The 23,556-nt window shown below is 42.6% G+C and overlaps 3 protein-coding genes across 4 annotated transcripts in view; 1 reads left to right on the top strand and 2 right to left on the bottom strand.

The window, feature by feature from the left end:
• The window catches only part of GTF2E2 (general transcription factor IIE subunit 2), a 28,306-nt gene extending 23,257 nt beyond the window's left edge, over positions 1-5,049 (top strand). For both annotated transcript variants that reach the window (XM_082205193.1, XM_082205194.1), the window contains exons 7-8: positions 3,336-3,451; positions 4,523-5,049. In XM_082205193.1, the coding sequence (XP_082061319.1) occupies positions 3,336-3,451; positions 4,523-4,639 (233 nt within the window). In that variant the 3' untranslated portion in view covers positions 4,640-5,049. The remainder of the gene's footprint in view (positions 1-3,335; positions 3,452-4,522) is intronic.
• The window catches only part of PURG (purine rich element binding protein G), a 228,491-nt gene that overhangs the window by 89,229 nt on the left and 115,706 nt on the right, over positions 1-23,556 (bottom strand). The window lies entirely within an intron of this gene.
• The window catches only part of RBPMS (RNA binding protein, mRNA processing factor), an 80,690-nt gene continuing 66,790 nt past the window's right edge, over positions 9,657-23,556 (bottom strand). The window contains exons 7-9 of the mRNA XM_082205208.1: positions 18,966-19,035; positions 14,003-14,109; positions 9,657-12,112 (exon numbers count right to left, since the gene is read on the bottom strand). Of these exons, the coding sequence (XP_082061334.1) occupies positions 18,973-19,035 (63 nt within the window). The 3' untranslated portion in view covers positions 9,657-12,112; positions 14,003-14,109; positions 18,966-18,972. The remainder of the gene's footprint in view (positions 12,113-14,002; positions 14,110-18,965; positions 19,036-23,556) is intronic.

Raw genomic sequence — 23,556 nt, 5'->3', positions numbered from 1 at the left:
GTTGCGAACCTGCTGGGCGGGTTACACAGACTCCTTGGGGTTCATGGACCACCAATTGGGAACCACTGTTTTAGACCATTACAAAATATATATCAAGTTGGCATACCCAATTCTTAAATACTAGAGCTTACTTGATATAATGCCACATGTGAATGATAACTTTGTAGTGAGCTATTTTCTCCTTGTGGATAGGAGGGCGTATGGTTCTGGGAATCAGAAAATCAGGGCTAATAAGCATTTTCTGAACAGCTGGGACTTTTCTCTAGATCTGCATGCATCTTCCTGCCTTTTTTAGGGAAGGCTGGGCTTTCTCAGAATTCCTTTTTTATTATTTCTCTTATTATTAGGGTTTTCATGTTAATACCATAAAGCAAGACAGTCCCTTATCCCTGCCCCCTCTATCCCCAGTTCTCCACTGTTCCTCCCTTTGCTCTTGTGCTTTTTCAGTTACAGCATTTCCATTTCTGACATTCAGTTGTTTGGTTTGTTACACACAATGTTCAGGTTTACAGGTTCAGATAAGGATATAGGCCAATAAATGTCAGTGATGTTTGGGGCCCCAGATTAACAGTTGTTCAGTTAGAGAAGTTTCCATCCCTATGTTGTGCTCCCACTTCTTCAGGTTGTGAGTATTTTTCTGTGAAAGCTTCCAAAGCTGTGCTCCCAATTCTCTTGGAAACTAGACTTTTTATGTAGTTTATAGAGCAGCATTTTCTCACAGGCAAGCTAGCTGTAGGAGAGGAGGTCTTGTATTCAGTTTTCCATATTTGGTGTGATCCAGCCTTTTCAGTGTTGGAGGGTCATGCATTTTGCTGCCTGTGTGACTTAGTGGTACCATCTTTTCTGTATTTTCAATAATCCCCAGGTATGTAGCTGATTAGGATGTTGGTACCTCCTATTATCAGGAATTTGGCCAGGACCAAATTAATTCCATTCCCAGGAGGGTTTGATTATTGGGTAGCTCCATAGTTGGTGGGTTAGGCAGGCTGCTTACTTCTCCAGCAGTCATCCATGGGTGTAATCTCAGTCCAATGTCATGGGTGAATAGGTTAATGCCACTGTACATAGGACTTTTCCCCACTGTGCAGGTGTTAGGTGGGCTTCTATTTCTTTGTTCCGCTTGTGTCTAATTGGGTTTAGATTGAGGATTAATGTGTTACATATTAATGTGTATAAGCACTTAATTGAGTTTTCTCAAATGTGAAGGTATGCTGTTTGCAGATGATATGGTTGCACTCAGTGCATCTGGGCAAGATTTTGCTTGAATTCTCAGAATTGCTAGGCGGCTACAGGAGGAAGGTTAGATTTTTGCATAAGTGTCCCAAAGGTTTTTAATTCATTATTCCATGTTATGATCTGTGATCTGTCCTCTCCCAGATCATGTTCATATGTTTTATGGAAGTGCTTCTTTTTTTTTAGGCAAAGTTATTCAAGTGTTTTCAACAATGCTGTATTTCTGAGTTGTAAGAGTTCTGTCTTCTGGTAGGCTTGTTCCCTGTTTCTTTTTCAATGCCCAGAATACCAGTATTTCATTTCCTATATTACAAATGTCTCAGCAAACTCAAGAATTGCATTTACTGTCTTAGCAGCTGTGAGACCTTATACAGTGCATTGTTGAATTTCATTTTTATTATGCCAGCTCATGAGGTTATCCATCTCATCCCACATAATGCCCGTCTTTGTGTTTACAAAATCTCTGCAACTGATTGGGTGTGCAAAACCTACCACACTCCTCTCAGCCCAAGATTGCTGATCAAAATAATATAAAACAAGTGAAGAAATGCAAAAACTTGAAAATGTATTCATTTCAAATACTTTCTCTTCTACCTTTTCCTTACTCTGTAAACTACTTGCACACTCCGTTCACATGTCTCGCATTCACCTCAGTTACACAAACATTCACATACTGATTGGCTGATTCACCAGGCAGAGCTGCTGAGCTTACGGCTGCTCCCCTTAGCTACTAACTTGATCACTAAGGGGGAGTGTAGCCCCATCAAGTACAGGTTGTACAGCTGATCCAAGATCAACAGAAACCTTAAGCAACAGTACTCTGGGTCAGACACGTGTGCCCTCACCAGGAGCCGGGCACGGAAGGCAAAGGAGCCTGCTGACACCAGCCACCAAAGTGACACGGGCGCAGGGCTTGCTCAAGGAGGGCAGTGTCAGCAGCACCCCTCAATGCGCCCAGGGTAATTGCCCCGGAAGACACCCCCCCCCCCCCGCTGAGTACTGCTGCCTTTTCTCGATTAAGCCTCAGTTTGTTAATCTCCAACCAGTTCCATTTCTTTCATATTAAATCTAAAGGAGGAAAAGTCACAGAGGATTTCCTTGGTTAGCATCACATCAAAAACATGAATGCTTGGTATATGTGGGAATACCTGAAATGGTTTCTGACTCATGTTTTAGGGTTTTATTGATGGGTTGTACACTGGGTCTGTTGACAGGCACTATCGAAGTTAATTACCATGGAATGAAGGGAAGTGGAATTGTACCAGTCACAGCCTTGATAAAGGCATTCCAGGAAAGCACTTAAAACGATATATAGAGGCAGGTTGCATGCAGGTTATCAGACCGTTGCTGCTCTTTGAAGCTTTGGGCCTCTTCTTCATTTTCTGTGACCCATAGGCCAAGATAGCTTTTTGGTTTTAAAAGTGTGTTAAAAAAACAACACTAATGAGACTTGGATAGAAGCATGATGTATCTTTTGATTTGTTAATCAGTTCCTCTAGGCTCAAACTAGTTGTTATAGGAAACGTGTCTCTGCTGCCAACCCATCTCTCCCCTGCTGTACCTACGGAAGGAAAACACATGAGAGCAGTGCGCTCTGCCTCCACTCCACCTCATTGTGGGAGATGTGGAGGCACCAAATGCAATGGCTTCACATCATTTACCTTTCACTTGAAGTTACTGGGAAGTCAGTGGGAGGAAATGCTGGTGCAGCAGCTGTCTAGTTTTAAGGACACGTACATTATAGAAAAACGTATGGTACCAAGCATTAGAATGTACTGAACTGATACTCACTAAGCCTAAGTGCATATGCATTTCTTATAAGGAAAAAGAAATCCCAAAAAGGTTGGGAGACTTTTCTGAAAGCAGTTGTGCTGAAGTGACCCTCTAACCAGCTTCCAGGAGTGTTCATCATTGACCTTTCAATTCACTGCTGTAATTTAAAACCTTATGGTTTGTCTGCCGTGTCATTGACAATCTGGCAAAGCAGTTTTTCACACTGCTTAAAACTCTGCAACTTTTGAATTGTGAATGCAATGAGAAACATTTCCTGTTTGTTTATCCAGTTCTGTGTCAAATTAAGTATTCTTATTTTGGCATTTTAGAATTTCAGAAACTGTGGAGGAGTGTTCCTGTGGATTCCATGGATGAAGAGAAGATAGAAGAGTATCTGAAACGCCAGGGAATTTCTTCCATGCAGGAGGCTGGACCAAAGAAAATAGTAAGAAAATTGCCATTTTTCCATGCTTTGCTGTAGTGTTGAGTCAGTTAAGGAGAACTTAATCTGGACAGAATTAATGCTTTGTTACCCTTAAAATAATCAGGTTACAGGACAACGATCAGTATTTGTCTTGCAACTAATAAATGAGGTAGTTGTCTTCCTCTTCTTCTCCCCAGGCCTCTTTGCCCTTCTCCTACCAGGAATGCTTGCCTGAGATCTGGCAAATGGTTACAGCAATTTGATCCCTTTATGGACTCAGTAAAATTCATTCTTTTTGCATGGTGCCATGACATTAGGGTTAGGCTGGATTATAAGATTAGTGCTGGGAACTTTTCAAGGCTGTTCCCTATTTCACTATACCTGGGTCAAAATGTAGCATTTCTTTCATCCATGTACAGAGTAGTCATTTTGTTCAAAATCATTTATTAGGACTATGTTACCATGTACATACATGGAGGTTTAAAGGAGAAATAATGAAGGGAGTGTGTTCAAAAACTTGGAGCAAAGCACACACTTGTACCACCTATCAGCACACCTTCATGCATCCCCTCCCCTTCGCACTTTTCCTTCAAATCATGGAGGTCTGAAGAAGTGCAGGGAATTTGAAGATGCGGTCTCACCCGCCCACTAGCTGGTGTATGACATCAGGGGTGGTGTGGGTGTGACTCCCCCAAAATGGCCTCCACAGCCAAATAGGGGGTAGCCTGGAGAGCCACAATTGGTCTGCAGTCCAGAAGTTCCCCACTCCTGCACTAAGTCATGGTTTAGTGTTGGTGTGTTTCTCAGGCAGTCAAATTCATGGAGAATTGATATTTCAACTTCTGTTAGCCATGGTAGGTAAAAAGAAAATGTCATGTTCAGTGATTATGTTTCTGGTTATCAGGAGCCAGGGCATCCATCAGAGATAAGTATTACTGTCATGCCCTGTTTGTGAGCTTCTTAGAGGTCGCCATCTGGCCACTGCTGGCAAGAGAGGATGCTGGGTGAGCTAGGCTTTTGGTCTGATCCTGCAAGGCTGTTTGCAGAAAATGTTTTAACAGGATTATGATTATTCCTTATTTTTCCTTTTAGGCTCCAATTCAAAGGAGAAAGAAGCCTGCTTCTCAGAAGAAACGGAGGTTCAAGACTCACAATGACCATTTGGCTGGAGTTTTGAAGGATTACTCTGATGTGGTTCCGGGCAAGTAGAGGACCTTCTGGAAGGAACAGTTGTGAGCTTTGATGCAGATGCTCAGTAGCTCTGAGGGACGAGTGTCCTGTGTATAATGTTAAGTGGTTCTACCCCCTCCCAGTCCTGCAGCAGCCAAGAAGAACCAGCTCTTGAGATAAAGGATGAACTGTTCATCTATATTTATCTTATTGGCTAATATGAACTTGGATCAGAGCTGTTCACTGTCAATAGACCTCTGGTATTGGAGTTAAATATATTCAGCATGTAGTGCCAAGGTTCGTATTCACCATTTAAGTCTTCTTTGAATAATTTTTTGGAGGTTCTGTGGGTATTTTCTTTTATTCATCGGGGTTGACTTAGAGATAAAACGGAGTGTTTGTTTTATCTCTCAAGGAAACATGTTTATAATAAAATACTAGAAAGACAAGGCATTTCTTTTGGGGTAAATTTTCTTGCCTGTTAACTGAACTACAATAAAAGCTGATGCTTTCTATCTTGCGGAAATAAAAATGAGTGGGGGTGGAAGTGTTAGGATACAATTTAAAATGGTCCTCCATGTTCACAACGTATTGTTTTCATGGGTCATTCTCCTTATTTATTCACAAAGACCCTGGAAACCTCCATTAATTTTTAGTACAGAGTTTCAATTGGTCACCTGTGCCAGCAGCTCCACTCAGATTATGGAGGGTAAGCAGTTTACTGGGTTGAGTCATTTATACAGTTCAGCCTGTGTTGGAAAGCTACATCTCATATGCCAGGCAAAACCAATCCCCAAAATCATTTTGTCTAGCGTGCTATATCCATGCTAATAATAGGTTTTTACGTCTTTTTATTTGTTTCCTACATTTATATCTTACATTTCCTCCAAGGAGCTCAGTGTGATGAACTATGGTTCTTCTTATCCTCATTTTATCCACATCACAAACCTGCGAGATGGGTTAGGCTAAGAGACTGACCTGGAGAGCTTCATGGCTCAAGCTCCAGCCTCCTCCTTCCATCTTAACTGTACTGCAAAAAGAATGGGACATGGTGGCTTTCTTTTTCTAAAATAAATCATTGATCCACCTCAGGACTCAAATAAAAACTGTGTGTACGGAAGGTGAGGAATCAGGTATTCTTGCCTTCTCTAGCAATTTTTTACACCCTTCAGAGAGCAGGCATCCTCCTGTTTTGACAACCAATATACTAATTTAATGAAAGTCTGTTCCTTAGCTCTGTATTATTTGCAGTTTAAAACTGAATTATTTCTCAGAAGAGCTTGGTCTCTTCTCTACCTAATCATTTGACCTACAGCAGTTATGGAGTGGTCAGGAACATCTTGCCTTTTCTGCCTGTTGGCTGTGTGGGAAACAGAAATAAATGAAGGTAAGAGCATTTTGCTTAATCCTCCGCCCTAATTTACATAATTAAAATGAATAAAGTGTGTGTGTCCCAATCTAGAAAACCTGCAAGACAGTGAGGCAAAGACTCTGTTCTTGCAATGGTGTTTGCAGTTGAGATTGAGGATAGTGCCACTGCCAGTTCTGACCTTAGATAAGGAATTGTCACGTGCAGTAATGCCTCTTACGGTAAAGGAGAGGCTTGTATCTGGCATATATTCTTCGAGGTCCAAGGGCCCAATCCACTTAGCTTTGAATGTTAAGAACTGGGCCTAGAGGTCTACAACCAATCATAGATTCAACTTGCTGTCTGTCCCTAGCCACCCTTAAAAGCTTGGGCATCCCAAATTGAGAGTGTGATTTTGGAAGTTTATTGGGTTGGCAATACAAATACAGATCTGCTTGATGCTGCTCTACAAATTGGTGTAACAGAAGGGTAATTTTATTTCCTCCCCTGATATTTATAACTATAGGCAAGGGGAGGGGGGGGGAGGAAAAACAGAATAAAAAGGAAGTAGCAGCAGGATTTTGCATGGTTGCCTGAGAGAACTGACATGAAGTAGTTTGTAATGCATTTGATCTATAATTCATCACAATCCTTCCAGGCTTTTAGAGAACGGAGGAGAAAAAGGCAAGTGAGCTTAGACAAATTGTGTAAAGAATGCCCATTTGGCTTTCCCTGTCACTTTCTATAAGTGCAGGCAGATGGTGGTATGACACAGGGGAGTGGCAAGCTCTTGCTGCTTGCTGATGGAAAGGGATTAGAGGTTAGGGATAACCATGGAGATAGTGATGGCAGTGACATCCAATTACTTACAGCTGCATGGCTCACACGGAGGTAGTTGCTAATATGCTGGATCAGATTCCTTGGTGTGCTGTTGCCTAGAGACTAGCAGCAGGCATATCCTTGGCTTGATTAAAAATAGGTGTTTTTCACCAACGGATGCCTTCAGTCAAGTTAGAATTCTTCTTTCTACTATTAGCAGTGCCTGGTACAACAGGTTACCTCTTGGTTTCAGAAGCGAGAAATTGGAAGTTTTATTAACAGTAACTATTATTAAGATGGGAAGAGAAAATTCACTCCTGAGAGAAGGAAGTGGCGTATGTGTAAGGAATGCTCATTCCTCAGCTAGCTCCCAGCCTCTTAAACTGCTTTAGGAGGGGAGCTTATGTAACATCTGCAACACATCAAGGGAGTGAAATAGGTGTGTTGGAAGGTGGGAGATGAGGTGGTTGACTTCAGCTATACCAGCACAGCACCACTATTGACTTGTTCCAAGTTCCATTAGGCTGGCTTCCTGTATTTGTGACCCACCAAACTAAATGTGGCCTCCATTAAGTCTCACGGTTGAGAGATGTAAAATCAGACTAGTTCATGAGAGATTCGGGCACTGCTTCCTATTGATGATTCTGCAGTATAGTTTGACAATGATACCTAGGCAGAAAGCTGTTGAGAGCGTTGAGTTGATAAGATCATGCTGGTGCCCACCATGAATGAAAGGGGGTGAAAGGAAATTGTAGAGGTCAGCGATTTTTCTGCATAGGGGAGATAACTTACTATTATATATATATATTAAAGGAAATAAGAGTTTAGCATTCTGTTCTCAGTTGCCAGATGACTATAGGAAACCCGTAAACAGGGCCTGAGTGCAACAACACCCTCCTCACCTGCAATTCCCAGTAATTGGTATCCAAGAGGCATATTGACTCCGACACAGGATGGAGAACTCCACTATCGAGGGCATTATTCAGTTTAAAAAGGCAATAAGAAAGCATAAAAGTAAAATATGAAGTAAAAATGAAACAGGCACTTAACTGCTTATTGAGAGAAATTTATGACAACAGGCAAGTATCACTGGCTAAGATGAAGTGCTGGTGACAACTGTGATGCAAGTTTTGATATCTCATGGCACAGAACACTAACTGTACATGGAGATTAATAATGGAGACTCAAGCATTGCACATGTGCATTGTGGCTCATTTTATCCAAAGTGGTGGTTCATAGAGCCCTGTTTGGGTGTTTTCAGATCTTAGGATACTGCCCTGTGACGATTCCTGCTTATTTAGCAGGTTTTGTGTGGCTTCACATATCTGTTAGATGCCTATTCTGCACTCATTTGTTTCCATGAGCTCCAGTTATCAGTAGGCTTTTCCATTTAAGTTATTCATTTCCCCCTGTACTATGAGCCATGCTCACTTCCCCCTTGACTGTGGTGAACATTTCACCAATTTATTAACATGCAATGCAGTCCTGACATTTTTGCTGGAAATAATGATTTCTCCATTTGTGGATGGCCAGGTGTTTGAACAGCATGGCATTCTAAGGATGCTGTTCTCATGATCTTGGCTCCTTCATTCTTAGTGGGAACTTTAAGTGGGCCTGAGTTCTATTTGCCTTTACTTCACCAAATAGCCCTTGCCATGACCAGAAGCCTTAAAAGGATCACCCAATACCTCTGAGTAGACATAGGTACTCCTAGGTAAGTAAATACAGGATTGCAGTCTTCGTTTACAACATGTGTGACCAGGGAGCATATGGGGATGGGGAGATAAAACAGCTGAATATTTGCTTGGGTTGAGCTCTCATAGGTTGTATAGCCCTGGTTTCTGTAGCACACAAGCCTTATTGCCAAGAAATATTGAAGCAGATGATTTATTCTTACGCAACAACAACAACAAAAAACAAAACTGGCCATCAATGTATATAAATCTGGATAAAGAGTTTAGAATAGTGGTAAGACCATTCAATAACCTATAGTTGTGTCTTCAGTTCCACTGATTTAAAGAGCTCCTTTATAAAAGATCTTAACAATACAAGCCTTAGAGACTTAATCAGACCTATCTGAATGAATAATAAACATACTGTTTTTTCATGGCAGGAGTCTGAAAAGTAGTTACCCTGTTCTCAGTATCTTGGACCATTCCCCAATCTGTGCTCATGCTAACTGGATTTCCAGCTACTTTTGCATGCCTAAGATGGACCATGTTTAACATAAGCAGTTACTCCAAGAAGAACCTGAGATGAGAGACAAGAATTGTTTATTATCCAGGATTCCTCAAGCTTTGAAGCTGGGCAAGAGATTATTTCAGGCAGAGGGCTGAAGACAACTTTTAGAAGGCATCTGAAGGCAGCCCTGTGTCAGGAAGTTATGTATTTATGTGGCTTGGAAGCCCCCCAGAGTGGCCCGGGCAACCCAGCCAGATGGGTGAAGTATAGATGATAATTTTAATAATAATAATAATACAACTGAACTGGAATTATTCTTGACAAAGGGACATCTCTCCCTTTGGCACGTGCCATGCTTTTCATGATAACTTGCAAGTGTAAATGAGCCACCTGAGAATTAGGTTTATTCTTACCTGGTGTCTGCTCAAATAATTAGTTTTTAAAACAGTTTACTCAACACTGCAGAATGTGGGAACTACCGAGTGAAAGGATGGCAATGTATTCACATACCTGCATGATCTAGGCAAGAGATGTTTTAAATCCTGTTTCCTTGATACTATGAGAGGTTACACACCCTGACCACACACAGAGATCACTAGCAGGATCAACACACCTAGAAAGCAATTTATTCTCATAGGCAACTTGTATTTCCTCAAACAGGTAATCAGATAAGGAGACACTGTAACAGAGGCCACTGTTATTTAGGCATAAGTTATAATCATTGTTTCTTTATTTTTAGAAAATTACAATAGAAAAGTACCTTTAACAACATTTTTTTTAAAAAAAACAAAACCATAAATTGGAAGCATCTTCTGTTTCTGCTATTGCCAATAGGAGGAGATATGGAAAAATCAAGTTTTTTGCTGACAAAGTCCGACACAATTCTGTTATTCAGCCACCCGCTGTCACATTTTAATTCTGTTCTCTCAAGTCTTCCATTTAGTTTTAAGAATAGGTTTTTACCTACCCCCCCCTTTCCCCTGCAATTTTAAAGCCTCCGACTGCTTGACATTTGTCACTTGTATTCCCTGCAAAATACTGCATTCTCTTTAAGACAATGAAGTCATTTGTTCTCAGGAGAATTAACAATACTTGGGGAAGCCCATTTGGAAAGATTTAACCATATTAAAACAGTTTCTTTGTTTAGTCAGAACTACCAGTATTGTTATGGAAGTAACTGTATAGCTGTATCATGACTAGATTGCAAAGGAGGATAGGAAGCAAGAATCTGGCATGTGGAGCGTATCATTCAGGAAAGAAGGAAACTCATCTGTTGAAAGTTTTGTCTTCCACACCAATAAATGATCCAGGAGCCCTGGCCTTCTCTCCACATCATCATGGTGCTCAGAGGGACTGGTTCACATAATCATCTTTTGACGACAAGGTCAATTCTAATTTTCTATTTTACTTCTCTGCCTTTTGTGAAGCAACTGTTTTTGTTACATCACTATAGACAGATATCCTGATTGACTGATTTACAGGCAGGTTGTCCAATGGTGCCTAAATCATGTAACCAACTTCATTAGCAGGTCAGAGGACACAGCATACAAGCTGCATTCACTCAACCCACATTTCACACCTGAAAATGGTGGCATGAATCAGGCTTGAGAAGGCAGATGACTAATCGAATTCATTGTGCCCACGCCCCAGTTGATGGCACAAGCAATCCAAGTAGCTGTTCAGTAAGAGAGAGATGATCACGTGCAAAATCAAGTTGGTACTCTCTCCCAATACCTCAAGGGATCCTGGCATTCATCTTGGCACTGGTGGAGCAACACTTTATACAAATGTAGGTACACAGGGGCTGCTGAATTCCTCTATCCCAGAAATGTCTGTGTATAGACAGAGAGCAGACATCAAACTAATAGAACAATGGCACCGAGTTGGCTCTTTTTATGTGAGTTTCACACAAACTGGCAGCCTTGCACACAATGGAGGATATTAGTGGAGACATTGGAAGGTCAACTGTTGTATCCAAGTTTGGCACTGCCTAGAAAATCTGTACAGAAGAAGATCCTTAGATCCGGATCCAGTGAAAGAGAAGGCCTTTGGTTTTCTGCATGCATATGGGATAATGGCATGAAATGAACTTAAGCTTTACTGCTCAATGTTTCAGTCAGCTTCACAGACAGCAGCATTACCAGCTAACAACCACCACCGCCTTAGCAGAACCAATCCTTCCTGTACATGGAGCAAAGGCATGCAAATGTACCCTTATTTCTTTTAAAACAAGTAGACTAGGAATGCTATGAACCTACTTTACAGAAGACATTTCCTCCGTGGCTCTGCCATTCAAGACTGGTTCCCATAGCCCAACTAGATGCTTTTCCTTTTCTCTTTTACCAAGGAATCCTACTGGTTACACAATGGCATGTTGGGAACTATGTGTCTGAATGAATACAGTATGCAGAGGTAGCTGCAGTCATTTTATTGTGATGACTGCACTTTTTCTAGCTGTCATAATTATGAAAATGGTCTTAGTGCACAGTAGAAAGCCATAGAAAAAAAGCACACCTCCCCCATATAGTTTTATATCAAAATATGTGACCACAGGTAAAATACAGCATAAACCAGCTGTCAGAACTGCCAGTATACTGTTCAGCACACGGTAATATATCCCAAAGTTACAAAGACATTTGCATATCTGATTGTCTTGCTTGATATAATTTGGCACAACTGGGAGAAGCACGTACCACAGGAATACTTCATATGTTCAACACACATCCTCTCAGGCTCCCCGTCAGGATAGCCAAAGAGTCTATACAATTTAACAATACACTTTTTAAAAATTTGAACAAGATTTAAAAACATGCCTTGAACATGCAGCTTAAAAGGACAAGGAAAGAGAAATTTCAATTACACGCATTCAAAAAGTCAAGAACGTAATCAGTGATCCAACCCAGCGTAAGATCTTTCTACTTAAAATGCTTAGTATAAAAATACTTGGTTCTCTTTGTTGCTTTGTTTGAAAATAACTTTTTCAAACCAGATGTTCAGCCATGCTTTTTAGAATTCGCACTCTTCCTTACAATTTTATACAGCATAGAAGAGGAAAACATTATTATTACTCAGTATTTTTACTTTACTTCTAAAAGAGCAGATGTGTGATAGAGGCTGTGGCAAAGTCTTGAAGGAATCCAACCTTGTGTGAGGTTTTTTCAAGCCTGTAAGAAAGGCAAGATGCATCAGTTAGAAAAAGGCAATCACAATCTTGGAACGATGAGAAAGCGGAAGAGTCTGTGGGTGTTCACGTGTATATATAGACACTTAGACCTCTAGGCCAGGGGGTTTCAGGCACAAGGCCTCTCAATAAGAACATAGGGAGCACCTTGCTGAAACAGATGCAGTGCTGAAAAGTAGGATACCCCCTCCCCTCTATGGAATCTGCTAGTCGAGAAATTGACAGTTCTGCTCAAGACCTTCTCTTAAGAGCAGAACAGAACCTTTAGCACTCAAAGAATAATGTGTGAGCACAGGGCACAACAGAATAATAATAATAATTTTTATTTATACCCCGCCCTCCCCAGCCAAGGCCGGGCTCAGGGCGGCTAACAAGCAATAATAAAAACAAGCTGAATGAATACAACTTAAAAACAAGATTAAAATACAACATTAAAATATTGAAACATTAAAATACTAAAATGCAGCCTCATCACAGGAGGAGAAAGAAAAAAGAATTATGTACAGGAATTCTTAAACTTTCTTGTGTCGTAAGACCCTCTGTTTGGATTTGCACACTGATTTCACCGTCAGAACAACCACTGTATGCATGGGCTCTGAGGGTGCCTCTTCCTGTGAAAGCATTTCTCACTCCTTGGCAGTGAGAGAGGCATGCTTCTGACCGATTCCAAAAGGGAAAGCAACACCAAGTGTTACTTCTGAGCTCAAGCCAATTGAATTAGCAAACTGCTTTCTCAAAGAAAGCTTCAGTGCAGCCAAACGCAAAACAGAGCTCTTGTATGAACAAAAGCTTTGCCTTCTGAAGCTATGCTATATATCAGGGATCGGCAGAGTTTTTGTGGCTTGGGCTGGTTCACGGTCCCGCAGACGCTACGGCATAGCTGTCAACCATCCCCTATTTGGCGGGAAAGTCCCTTATCCCAGCACCGTGTCCCGCTGCTGTCCCTTATTGATGATGTCCCTTAAATTTCCCGAGTTTCAAAGGAAGCAGCTCCTCTCCCTCCCTCCCTGCCAGCCAGGGAGGAGGGAGGCTCCAACTGTGTTGCTTGGCTGCGTTGCTCACCCAATAAGGAGTCTAAGAACGACGGGCGGGGTGGAGCTTGCATGCCTTGTGCCAATCAAATCGGCCACGTTGCCTGGGGACTTGCCTTTGCTCAGCGCTTCCCAGCGGAGAGATGACGGTGGTTTTCCTTGCTGCATCCCCTTTGCCAGGTTGCTGCGCTGTGGGAACCGCCGCTTGAGGCTTCGTTTGGCTGCTGGCTGGGCTTTCTGCCCTTGGCTTGGAGGGGCTCAGAAGTTGAACATACCCGTGTTTTGAAAATCCCTTATTTTGGCTGCTGATCCCTTATTTTTTGAGGCTGCTGGTCCCTTATTTTCAAATCTGTAAGTTGACAGCTATGTGCTATGATGGGCCGGAGTGTGCACGCGCGCATGCGCAAACACTATTTCCGGCGTTCCTTCTGGCGCAGCTTCCCATTGGCTGCAGGAGCTTCCTGCAGCCAATGGGAAGCGGGCCAGCGTTGCAGAAGGCGGTCCCCACTCTGCTCCGTGCTGGTTTAATGCAACGCATGGGAGCCAACCGAGCAGGCAGCGGGGGCCCATGGGCCTTAGGCTGCCAACCCCTGCTATATACTGATCACCCAGCAGCAGCCAACTGGTGGTTTTTCAGTGCAAGGTTATTTCCAGCTAGCACTGCCAGCTTAGTTATACGCCAGGGAAGATGCATATAAACAGCATTTATTCAGCAGAGTCTCTTGGCTCAAAGTCAAGATGATCCAAGATGAAAATGGAGGGTCTAAGGCTTTTGGCTGCACTGCTTAAACTGTTTGGCCCATCAAATTAAAGCATATTTTCACAACCAGGTCTTCACTTACCCACCACACCGCAAATTTGAAGATGGAGGTGAGATACCAGTAGCGACTTAGGAAGAACGCATTAATACCCACAAGACAGATTGTAGCCGCCATCACACACCTGGTACCTGCACAACAGAAAGGTACATGCGCTGTCAGAAACATTAATGCTTCTTTAGAATGAAATGGGTAATATGACAAGGACCATCTGTTAAAAGGAGATATGAAATCATGTCTTCAAATTGCAAGAGAGTAGATGCACAACACACAAAGAGTTACGTTACCAGAAATACTGCCACAATCATTATCTTAAAACTTTAGCATTATATTCATCTGTGGGACAGTTGGTATTATTCCCCATAATGGATTCTTAATATGAATATCTCCTTATTGAAAAAAGTTGCTGCATTATAGGATTGATTGTTTATTTGTTTAAACTTGATTGTTTAAACTTAATAGCTGCTTGTCACCTAAAGCTCTCCAAGCGATTTACAATAAAGGAAAATACACAATACATAGCCAGGGCTTTTTTTCAGGGGGAACTCACCAGAAATCAGTTCTGGCACCTCTCAGATGGGCACCATTGCCATTCTAAGAGAATGAGTGAGTTCCAACACCTCTTTTTCTAGAAAAATAGCACTGCATAGGCCCTTAGATATAATTATATAAAATACCTAGGGCCTTCTTTCCCAGTGAGTACACTGACTGGACAAATGACAGAGACTGGACACCTTAGCTTCTGTGTTTAATAGTGAAATCTGAAGATTGCCTCTATCTAGGAAAATCCATTTATAATAGTGCAGGAGATTGGAGAGAGTTCTCAGCACAACCGCAACATACAAATCTGCTAAACCACAACAGCTGTAGCCGAACTAATTAGACATCAAGAATATAAGCAGCGGTTTGCCCTGGATCCACTGTGCTATGTGCATGAGGAATTATAATTTCAGGGTGAAAACCTACTGAGCCTTTACTCTTGACGACGACTTTCAAACAATGCTGACTGTACACTAACAACACCACATTTGGCCCTTTGCTTCTTTTCCCTCCCTTGTTTTTTTTTTCCTATGACAACCTCAGCAGTATTCAATTTTTTTCTAGCTTGAAAAGCCCCACTTTTGCAAATGACACAATAACAAGAGTCCATCTTAGAGACAGGGTTAGAATGCTCCTATGCAGCCAAAGCCACAACTAAGCTGGACTCCCATCGAATCCTTCCTCCATCTGGTGTTCCCAGTTGCACAGTAGCTTTATTAACTATGTTTTCTTAAGGTGCCCCTTTTTTGCTGAAGCTTGACCTGTTTTTCAAAGGCCATGAGAAGCCTCCCTTTACCTAATCTGACCAGCACCCCAGCTCCAACACCCAAAACATTGTTTTAAATAAAAAGGGTAGCTCGACACTTCTGAGAAGGTCACAAGCAACACACCGTGGCTATTCCTCCTTTCTTCCCTCAGTATCTGGATTTTGGAAGTCTACCTCTGCACATCAAGGGACGATCATTATATTTGACTAGTATAGCCAATAAATTAACCAAAGGATAGGCCACTCAATGGCTACTCTTTCCACTGAATGCCTTTTGGGTGAGGTTATGGTGATTTATTTATTTGCCAGTCACCTTTTGCATTTGTCTAAATGGCGCTTCGGTGCACTGCTCTGATTCGCCAGAAGCAGCTTAGTCATGCTGGCCACATGAACCGGAAGCTGCCTGCAGAGAAAACGCCAGCTCCCTTGGCCTATAGAGTGAGATGAGCGCACAACCCCAGAGTCGTCCGCGACTGGACCTAATGGTCAGGGGTCCCTTTACCTTTTTAAAGACAATTTACGAACATGCCGTAAAGCACGACTAAAAATCGTTTTAACAACAGTACAAAAGCAACATCTAAAGGCAGATGTCCATTTTGTATGGTTTTTAAATCTAAAGCAGAGACCTTTTCATCCGAATGGATAAGCTTGTCAAAACAAAACCAAGTCTTCTACTGTTTCTGTAAAGTACAGGTTAAGTGTGCTCCTGTCACAAAACAAGGGCAGCCCCACTGAAAGCCTTCCTTTCAGTTACTGTGCAGAAAGTTTCTGATATTTGGGGGACTTTGAAGAAAAACTCCCCTGCAGAACACAGTGTCCTACTTGGTATAAAAGAGAAAAGGTAGCCTCGATCTTGAACTTGGTTCAGTAGCAGGATTGGCTGCTGGCAGTAGGTTTGCTCCCGTAAGCAGCCTAACTGAAACTGCAGCCTCTAGGGTAGCCTCCCACCCCCCCCAAGAGCACTGCAGTAATCCAACTTTGAGGTTTCCAATAATAGACAACTGTGGTCCAGCTGTCCTCCAGGAATGGCTGCATCTGCCGTACCAGGTGAAGCTGGTAAAAGACACTCGTAGCCGCTGAGGACACCTGCGTCTCTAGTGTACTAATGCTACATGCAAGGGAGCAAATTCTTATGGCCAGTGCATCATGTATACATGTTGAAACATGTTAATAATGCTTAGAGAGGCAGGTGCTTGACTTGTTACATCAGTCTCAGCACTTCTTAAAATAGAACCCTTTTGTCTTCTCTTATTGTTCACATAACATGCAAAATCATTGGAGGTGAACTCTTTCTTCACTGAGGCTTTCCTATTGCAGCAGCCAATTTGCAGCTGAGGGAACTGTTCCCAAATATGGCTGTGCGTGCATCTGGAAGGGGGAGAACAATCCACAAAAACTCAAGCCTCATTTTTTGCATGCATCTCTTGCTCACTATGATACGCTGGTATGAAAACAACTCATTGGCTCCCTGTCTCTAGGGGGGGGGGGGGGGAAACAACCGCCACAATCCAATAATCCTAGATAGATTTGGGCTTTGGAAGATAAAATCACTATATTAGGGAAAGGCCATTTGCTGAGTTTATTCTTAAAGGAAAACAGCAGCACATTGTACTGCTAACCACACACAATGAGGTTTGGGTTTTCAGATGTCAGAAGATTAAATGGATTTGTGAGACGGAATTTTGAAATTATTCAGCATCACAGTACAATAGTTGGTATCTATGTTAAAGCAGGCACCTATTGTCCTGTGATGCTGAACAATTTCAAAACTTTCTGCGGTGGCAGTTGGGTATGTATTTCTTGAGCTAATAAATCAGAATATAAGACGAGAAGTTTCACGGAACACTGCTTGCCATCATCATCAAACCTTTATTGGCATCACATACTGCTTGCCCTTCGCTGCTCATATTCCCTTGAATGGACAGATTAACGAGTGTGTTGGGAGAGATCTCATGTATGTTCTGCTGAGAATGTGTGACAATGAAGCCCAATAAGTATATAGCCAGCACTCTGGCTGAATGGACGGTATACTTAGGACATGGCCCAGAGTCCTCTGCAACACACAGCGAGACCAAGCTGATGTGGAAAGTGTTCTCTGCCAATAGGTTTGAAGAACACTGTTCTAGAGCAACCAGAACTTTGGGGTATGAAGTGCTTTCTGAGGTTCTGGGACCAGCATTCTGTAATGGAACAAATTTTGCAGTTCTCTCCCATCAGCCTCACTACTTTCTGTCCTTGCTGGTTCAGTTTTCTAGTCATCCCAACTCATTTGCAGCATGCAGCTCCGCATGCATCTTTCACCCTCAAAACTCACGTCCTTTAATAACCCCACTGATTTACAGCTTTCCAACTTTGATGTGCAGCCAGTGAAGTTTTCCTTAATTTTTAAGAACAGCAGGTTTGTTTTCTTTGGCTGAAATGGGACGAAAAACAGGGAGGGACGATTATTGGTCTATTGCTCTCTGCTGCTTTACAGAAAAGCAGGAGGAGACAGACTGCATGTTGGTTGCTTTTATCTTCAGAGGGTCAAATGAGTTTTTTGTGTTTTGGACACAAACCCCATGCAGTGTATTTTTACCGCTCACGCAGCTATCCAATCAGACTATGGGTTAGTCCCAGACTCTTGAGGACCCCTCCCACGTATCACAGGAGGAAAGTAACAAATAATTGCAGCCAGTGTGGTGTAGTGGTTAAGAGCGGTAGTCTCGTAATCTGGGGAACCGGGTTCGCGTCTCCGCTCCTCCACATGCAGCTGCTGGGTGACCTTGGGCCAGTCACACTTCTCTGAAGTCTCTCAGCCCCACTCACCTCACATAGTGTTTGTTGTGGGGGAGGAAGGGAAAGGAGAATGTTAGCCGCTTTGAGACTCCTTAGGGTAGTGATAAAGCGGGATATCAAATCCAAACTCTTCTTCATCTACACTTAAGGTATTATTTATGCCCCTGAAAGAAATGGTAGAGGTGGGTGATGTGTGACTATGCAGACACTAATCGCTGCCACCCAAGGCAAGGGGAACATCGATTCAAAGCGCTGGATTTGACGTAGAACACCTTAAATGGCTCAGGACTACAATACGTCAAGGACTGCCTCTCTCCATGTGAACCTATCCAGCCCCTGATATCATCTTCTGAGGCCCTTCCTCATGCGCCTCCTCCTTGAGTGGTCTGGAGGGTGGCAACACGAAAACGGGGCCTTCTCTGCAGTGGCTCCCTGTTTGTGGAATGCTCTCCCCAGGGAGGTTCGGCTGGCACCTTCATTATACACCTTTAGGAGCCAGGCAAAAATGTTTGTCTTCAACCAGGCCTTGGGCTGGGCTGACTGACATCCTATACTCTTTCAAATGTGTTTGTGGGAGAAAGGGGTACAGAAAACGATAAAAGAGTTTGGTCAACAGCATGAACCAGCTCCCTTTCATTCTAAAAAAGTTGAATATTTTTTCTCAGAAAGGAGATTGCAGGGAGTAGGGGGGTGGCGGCATGGAGGGGAGACTACCTGCAACCAGTACAGAAGGACTAATTTCAGACCCAAGACTGCATGACAAGCAGAGAATGAAAGTAGCCACTAGCCTCCCACCAATCCATATGAGGCAGAGGAAGTGAAGAAAACAAAAACAACACAGCGCTCGTGCTCCCTCTTGTGCTAATCTGGAGCATTTTCACAAGGTCTTTCTCATCCACTTACACAGTATTCAGCAGAACTGACGGGACTTCCAGCCCTGAGAAGTAGCCTCTGAGGGAGGGAGCCAGCGCATCTGAAGAGAGAGAGAAAATCAAAACAAAAGTGAGAGACAAGACTTGGAAGGCATTTATAAGAGCTGCCCTCAGCCTCCTCAGATGCAGGACTCACCTTTGAATCTCAAGCAACGTGTTCTTGCATCTAAATTAATTTGAAATTTACATCCCACCTTTCTGCAGATGCCCCAGTGCAGCTAACCAAAGCAGGAAGATTAACTCCAGAATACCATAACAACAACAGAACATTAACAAAATGTATCGCACTGACCTTATGAATAAGCTGACAGACCTCGTAAGGAGGAGGGAAGGACGAAGGAGCAGACTTGAGCTATTTGTTTTATTAACTACTGGACTTTCCACTATGATAATGTGAGATTAGAAAGGCACCTGTTCATACAGAATACATGGATTCTGTAAGTTTTATACATGTCTCTAGAGCATCAGGGGACATCGTAAATCTGGAGACGGAAGAAGCCTTGTACACGGCTGTTCTGTAATTATTATTATTTTCACCCTTGTAATTATGCAAAGTCTTTTTTTATCATTTATCCTTTTTTAAGCATTTATTTTGTCTGCAATTTTTGGTGTTATTCGATCATGTCCCAGTGTCCTGAGGACGACGACATCATCATCATTATTATATCATATCATATTATATTATATTATATTATATTAATACCCCGCCCATCTGGCTTTGTTTCCCCAGCTACCTAAAAGTTCATTTTGATGTCTCCACTGTTTGCTTTTGGCACTGTTACTTTGTGTGTGTGTGTGTGTGTGTGTGTGTGTTTCCTTTTTATCTCTTATAATAAAAATACACACACACACACACTATTGTAGCTTTAAAACTGAACAGATGCTATCAAGAGCAACCCAATACCATTAGAAGCTCAAGGGAAATGGCAGGTGTTTGTCCTGACATGACCCATTTTCGTACTGTGCCTCTTACCTTAAGCAGCTTCCCCACAACCTGGGGCCCTCCAACGTTGTTGGGCAACAGCTCCCATCATTCCTGACCATTGGCCATGCTGGCTGAGGCTGGTGGGAGTTGGAGTCCAGCAACAACTGGAAGACACCAGGTTGAGGAAGTCTGTTCTAGTGGGACCAGATGGAAGATCACTGGGCACATGCAAGAACATGCCCCTCTCAATATTTTCTAGAATGGAGACAAAGATCACAGGTCCCCAAGTGCCGCAGGAGAGTTCCTAATTAAGTTTTCAAATCAAGATAGGGCACAACAGGCACCCACAGTTCCACTCATACAGCAAAATAGCTTTAAATTATTATAGGAGGATTTTTTTCTACATTTTATATACAAAACCCCAAAAGAGAGATACAAAATTAGTATAAACTGAAAAAAGACAACACCAACTCTATTCCCGAGCCACACCACCCGTGGAAAGTTGTCAGGTTTTGCAGCAAAACACCTCTAGTCCCTGGGTCACTATCAGGAAATCAGAGTGGATTTGAGAGCTGAACTAGACCAAACATTCTTCGGATGCTATACCCGGCCCATCCAGACCCCAACAATACTTATAAATTTAGACATTTCCTGGCAATTGACACCAGCCATCCCATCAAAACAGATGCAAGTGTTGCATTAAGTGAGAAAGCAGCCAAAATGAATCAAAGCCTTCAAGTTGTGCTGGTGGTGTCAGTAGAGCTATGCTAATTTCAGAGTGTGATATATATATATTCTCTATCGCATGTGTACACACAAACATTTCCAGAAGCAAGGATTTTTAAGAAAACAAATGTTCATTATAAAATTTGTGGGCATGCAATATGCCTTGCCTCCTTATTTTAAACAGAACAGGCACATTCATTTTTATTTGTATGAGTCCATCTACTGAAAGTTTCACCGAGATCATATAGTGGAAGGGCTGCCAAACTGGCCCACGGACCACCAGTTGTCCACAAGCATCGTTCAGGTGGTCCACGACAAGTCTGTGGATTTGTGGCTGAAGGCAGGAGATGGCACGTCAACTATCACATTAATTCGCACTGGTTTTTCGTTGTATTTTACCACTTCTCTCTTATTTTATTACACTTGGGAAGCTATGGAATTCAAATGGTAATGCAGCAAGATACAAAATATAAGAAGCAATAGAAATAAAATTAAAACCAAACAGCATCTAGCACAGCGTATTGCAATTGCTACAAAAGGAAGTGGTCTAGCAAGACCCTTAGCAATTCTCATGTGAGATTTTTTTTTGGGAGGGGGGGAATGAAAGCAGTTACATATACTTAAACATCCAGTCTGACTACCACTAACTTTTCAATAGTATACTCTGAAGATTCTCAACTACCAGACAAGAAGGTTGGTGGGGGAAGAAGACTCATAAGGACTCTGGGAAAGGGGGTGCCTTACCGGAAGCAAACCCTAGTAAAGGTAAAGGGACCCCTGACCATTAGGTTCAGTTGTGGACGACTCTGGGGTTGCGGCGCTCATCTCACTTTATTGGCCGAGGGAGCCGGCGTACAGTCATGTGGCCAGCATGACTAAGCCGCTTCTGGCGAACCAGAGCAGCACACGGAAACACTGTTTCCCTTCCCACCAGAGTGGTACCTATTTATCTACTTGCACTTTGACGTGATTTCGAACTGCTAGGTTGGCAGGAGCAAGGACTGAGCAACGGGAGCTCACCCCGTCGCGGGGATTCAAACCGCCAACCTTCTGATCAGCAAGTCCTAGGCTCTGTGGTTTAACCCACAGCGCCACCCGCATCCCTTAAGCAAACCCTACAAGACCCCTAAACAGGACCAAGAAAGAGCTCCTGCCCTACAAGTCAATACCTAGATGACAAGTCCAATTACCTCCTTGCACCATCTTTTTCCAAGCTGCACAAAGCCTGCCCTCCCATTTAAAGCAGCTGGCCTCTTCTGAGTTCAAATGAGCGCAAATGAATAAGTCGGGCAAGAGGGCAGGGGCAAAGCAAAGCCAGAGACTGCTGCTAAGATTATCTTTTATCACGTAGCAATTAGAAGTGTGGCGGGAACATACAGCAAGTTCCAAAGAGCCAAGTTCAGTCGGTTTGGGAAAGAGCGCTATAATCCCAAACCTTCATCACTATGGCCACAGAATCAATTGGGGCAGAATTCAGTTCACCACAAGAGGGAGCTCTCTCAGTCATACCCCGCCACCCGCTTCTCCTTGCACTGAAACTGCAGCAAAAGACATTAATGAATTCTTCACCAGGCAATGGCGTTTCCATCTGTCCTGCCCCACCTTCCAGCCCTGGAAGCCTTTCCCAGACCATGAGTTTGAGAACAGCAGCAGCTGAGGAGAGGAGTTCAGGTATATTTTTTAAAAAATAGTTTTATAAGCTGTGTGTCCTTGTCCCTCAATTTTACCCTTTTACGTGGTTTTGTATGTTTTGTGGCATTTTATGCATAGCGATTTGCTGTTATTTTTATTGATTATAGATTGGCAATTCTCTATTGTGGTTGATAAGTGTAAACTGATTATTATGTGCTGATGTTTAACTTTACGGTTTTACTATTAGATTCTGGTGGGTTGTTGAATGTTGCTTTGTTTGATATAATCTGTTTAAAGTTATTGCGACTTTTTATACTGGATTAGATTGTTAACATTAATGTTTGGCGTTTTTATATGTGTTGGAATCCACCCAGAGTGGCTGAGGCAACCCAGCCAGATGGGCAGGGTATAAATAAATAAAAATTAAAATTAAAGTATTATTATTAATGAATTCAAAGCCATACTATGGTTTGGGTGCCTAATTCCAAACCCACCCATGGTGAAATCTTAGGTGCGCCTTCTATTCAGATGCATGTCTCACTGGCTTCAACACTGGAATTCAATCTCAGGAGCGTGTAGGATTGCAACCTAAGACTTGTGCAGATGATTCTTTTCTCAAAGATATGGGTCATGTACAAATGCAGTGATGAAATACAAGTGAACCTTTAAACTATCTCTGTCTCTCGTTTCAAACAAGCAAACAAACAAACAAAAAAAGACTTCTGGGACAAAAGCATTACTTCGCTGCAACAGCAATGCAATGTAACAAGCAAATGGAGCAGTCCTAGTTGCCACTGCAACACAAAAATAGCAAAAGTCCACAAGGATCTTAAATGCTGTCAAAAATTCACACGACAAAGAGGGATTCACCTGGGCCCTAAAAACTGTAATGACTGTGCCATGCAAACATGCCTAGGGAAAGAGTTCTGAACATGGTACCCCTTCTGTTCTGCTCCCTTCTGGCAGCTACACCTCAGAGAAAGAACACAATGTAGTTCCTCCAACACCACCTCCACCCCTCTCTCACACACCTTTGTAACTACCATGAGTAAGTTCCATGATTTTTCTGCTTAATATGACAAGGCAAGCGGCAGGCCAGTTTAGAAGAACAGCCACCTATTTAACTGAACAGTGGTGTTGGTGTGGGAGGTCGTGTATGCAAGTGAAATGGCGGGGGAAAGGGGGCTTCTTTACACCTTGACGCAAGCCGTATCCCTGAAGTCTCTGACCAAGAGGTTGTACAGAACCCAAGTAACTCCCATAATTCCTTGGGGCAATT

The sequence above is a fragment of the Podarcis vaucheri genome (genome assembly GCF_965113315.1).
Source record: "Podarcis vaucheri genome assembly, chromosome: 17".
Classification (NCBI taxonomy): domain Eukaryota; kingdom Metazoa; phylum Chordata; class Lepidosauria; order Squamata; family Lacertidae; genus Podarcis; species Podarcis vaucheri.
The sequence above is the reverse complement of the archived record's forward strand: the minus strand, read 5'-3'. Positions and strand labels throughout refer to the sequence as shown.